General features: G+C 30.5%; 1 protein-coding gene across 1 annotated transcript in view; it reads left to right on the top strand.

Annotated features, from left to right (window-relative positions):
* The window catches only part of akap9 (A kinase (PRKA) anchor protein 9), a 116,749-nt gene that overhangs the window by 50,250 nt on the left and 63,723 nt on the right, over positions 1–2,776 (top strand). Inside the window, exons 12-13 of the mRNA XM_016494065.1 lie at positions 1,370–1,424; positions 2,253–2,399. Of these exons, the coding sequence (XP_016349551.1) occupies positions 1,370–1,424; positions 2,253–2,399 (202 nt within the window). The remainder of the gene's footprint in view (positions 1–1,369; positions 1,425–2,252; positions 2,400–2,776) is intronic.

Consider the following 2,776-nt stretch of genomic DNA (forward strand, 5'->3'; position numbering starts at 1 on the left):
TGTGTGTGTGTGTGTTTCTTTAAATATTAACCCGCGTTAAGAGTTTCAGCTTCGGTGCGCGTCCATCTCTGCCGAGTGTTTCTGAAGCGCTTGCACTAATGATAGATGCGTTTAAAGCCCAGAGCTGAGTCAAACCCTCACACATCTCCGATCAGAGAAATCCAGAGGCGTTTTCTTTGATAAGGGACACTATAAGGAGATATGGAGCTGTGCTGCCTCCAAATGGACACTAAATGCATGCTAAAAAATCCCTTTCTCTTTTGTTTTTCTGCATTTAGCTTCTGTACTTCTTTAGGCCTCTCATTATCAAAGACAATATTCAAAGGGATTTTACACATTTATTTATTTATTCTCCAGGGTTTCCACTCTTTTTAACCAATGCATTTACGTGACTTTTCCGGTTGCTTGTGATTTCCTGCGCTGGTGATAAAGGATAGGAATTTAAAAAATATTTTTTACTCACAATTTGAATTAGTCTCCAGGGTTTCCGCTTTTTAAAATATTATACATTTTTTTAAACAAAAGATTTTCGAGCTGGCATCACTAGAAAAATATATATGCATGAAAAGTAAACATTTTAGATTGTATTAATTTTCCAGGTCTAGAAATCACGCTTTTAAAATGAGGTTTCCTCGTATATCTAGGTTTTCCAAAACCATGTGAATCTGGAGTCAGAAACAGTTGTTGAGGGAGTGAATTAAAATATATATCTTGAGTTTTAGTTTTGTCTTATTTTCAATTTATTTATTGTTTTATTGAGGTCTCCTGGTTGAGAAACACTGATCTAAATGATTAAATAATGCGTCAAATCTCTCAAAACCTACGGAGAACATGTCGTTTTTATTTCATTCTCTCCACAAAATAATTAGTAATACTTAAAGAAAATGAAGCCTGTTTTATGATCATCAAAGGTTTAGTTCATCCATTCATCATTTACTCCCCCTAATGTTGTTTCAAACCTGTATGACTTTGTGTTTTCAATGGAACATAAAAGAAGATATTTTTGGGAAATGTCTTTAAAAATTTAAAAATGCGAGTCTGTGGGTTCTGATGTTCTTCACAATGTCTTTGTTTTCAATAGAGTATCCCTTTAAGATTTTCATGACAATTTCACTCCCTCATTGTTCATGCTGAAATAATTTTTTTGTACTTTTATTTTATATAATATTATATATAATATTTAACAAAATATCATATTTTTTATATATAATATCATATTTTTATTTTTTATTGTATTTTTATTGAATTATTGTATTTAATAAAAAAAAAATGTTTTTAATTAATTAATTTTTTCTCATCAAGCGCGGTGTTGTGGTGTATGAGGTCAGTGTTTCTGCTTTGTTGACTCTCTCGGTCTGTGTTTTCCCAGCATGCCGAGCGTCTGTCCGCTGCGGACGAGAGACGAGCGCTGTGATCGTCTTCAGGTCAGTCTCACCTCAGTGTTTCTCCCTCAGGTCTTGTGATTTTCTTGTGCTTTTGTGCTTTTGAGCCTGCAGCTGAGTGACGTTATGCATGAGTGTGTGCTTCATTCACATACCCACTCGCTCTTACACTGCACACTTTGTGTTAAATGTTTGGTAAAGTACAGTTAGAAACACAGTCTGAATGTTCTGTGCATTACAGGACCTCCTTTGGTCACCATGTGAATGAAATCTGCTTTGTAACCTTGTACTGCACTATTATTTCAATAACAGTTTTTCTTGGTAGTACAGTCCAGTTGAACCATAAACACGTTTGTTTAATATACTAGTTATAAATAAGGTCATTTATATGTTATACTTAAAAAAAAATAAAAAATAAAATTCGAAGTGTTTTATATTAAATAATATAAGATAATTCATACTTTTTACTTCTCAAAAGTATAATTTCTAATTACAGTAAAATTATCTTGTAAATTTTAAATAATTTTAACATTTATATTTTATATTATATTTATATATTTTAGCTCTCACAATGAAAGTGTTAGTGTTTTACTATAGAATTACATGTATAGAATTATCTATATATTTTGATTGTAAATTATATAATTTATATAAATTCATTTTTTCTTCTAAAAAGAATAATTTCTACTTAAATTAAATTATGATTATCTTGTTAAATCTAAAATAAATTACATTTAAATTATATTATATATTTTATATTATATATGTTTTTTGTGTTTTAGCTTTCACAGTGAAAGTGGATTTTACAGTAAACACATGTACAGTATAATGTATATTTTCATTGTAAATTATGCTTTTCAGAAGAAAAAGAATGAATTTATATATATATACGGCCGGAAAGCCTCGTACGAGAGCTCGCGTGAGGAGCTGGAGACACTGAGAGACGCGGTGGAGCGACGGGGCGCCTCTCCTCCGGAGGAAACCGATCTCAGGCGCTTGGAGGAGGAGATCGCCAAGGTGCTTTACAAGACTTTAACACTGTCTGATGCATTTATATCGCACGTTTGCTTCATTTTAGTAGGAAAAGCTGTGTGACGTTTTGCATCATCAGCTGAGAATAATCAACAACTATTGATGCAACAAAATAAATTTTTTAATAATTTCTACTTAAATTAAATTATGATTATCTTGTTAAATCTAAAATAAATTACATTTAAATTATATTATATATTTTATATTATATATGTTTTTTGTGTTTTAGCTTTCACAGTGAAAGTGGATTTTACAGTAAACACATGTACAGTATAATGTATATTTTCATTGTAAATTATGCTTTTCAGAAGAAAAAGAATGAATTTATATATATATATATATATATATATATATATATATAT

Source organism: Sinocyclocheilus anshuiensis, unplaced genomic scaffold (assembly GCF_001515605.1).
Source record: "Sinocyclocheilus anshuiensis isolate Anshui unplaced genomic scaffold, SAMN03320099.WGS_v1.1 scaffold2100, whole genome shotgun sequence".
Taxonomy (NCBI): domain Eukaryota; kingdom Metazoa; phylum Chordata; class Actinopteri; order Cypriniformes; family Cyprinidae; genus Sinocyclocheilus; species Sinocyclocheilus anshuiensis.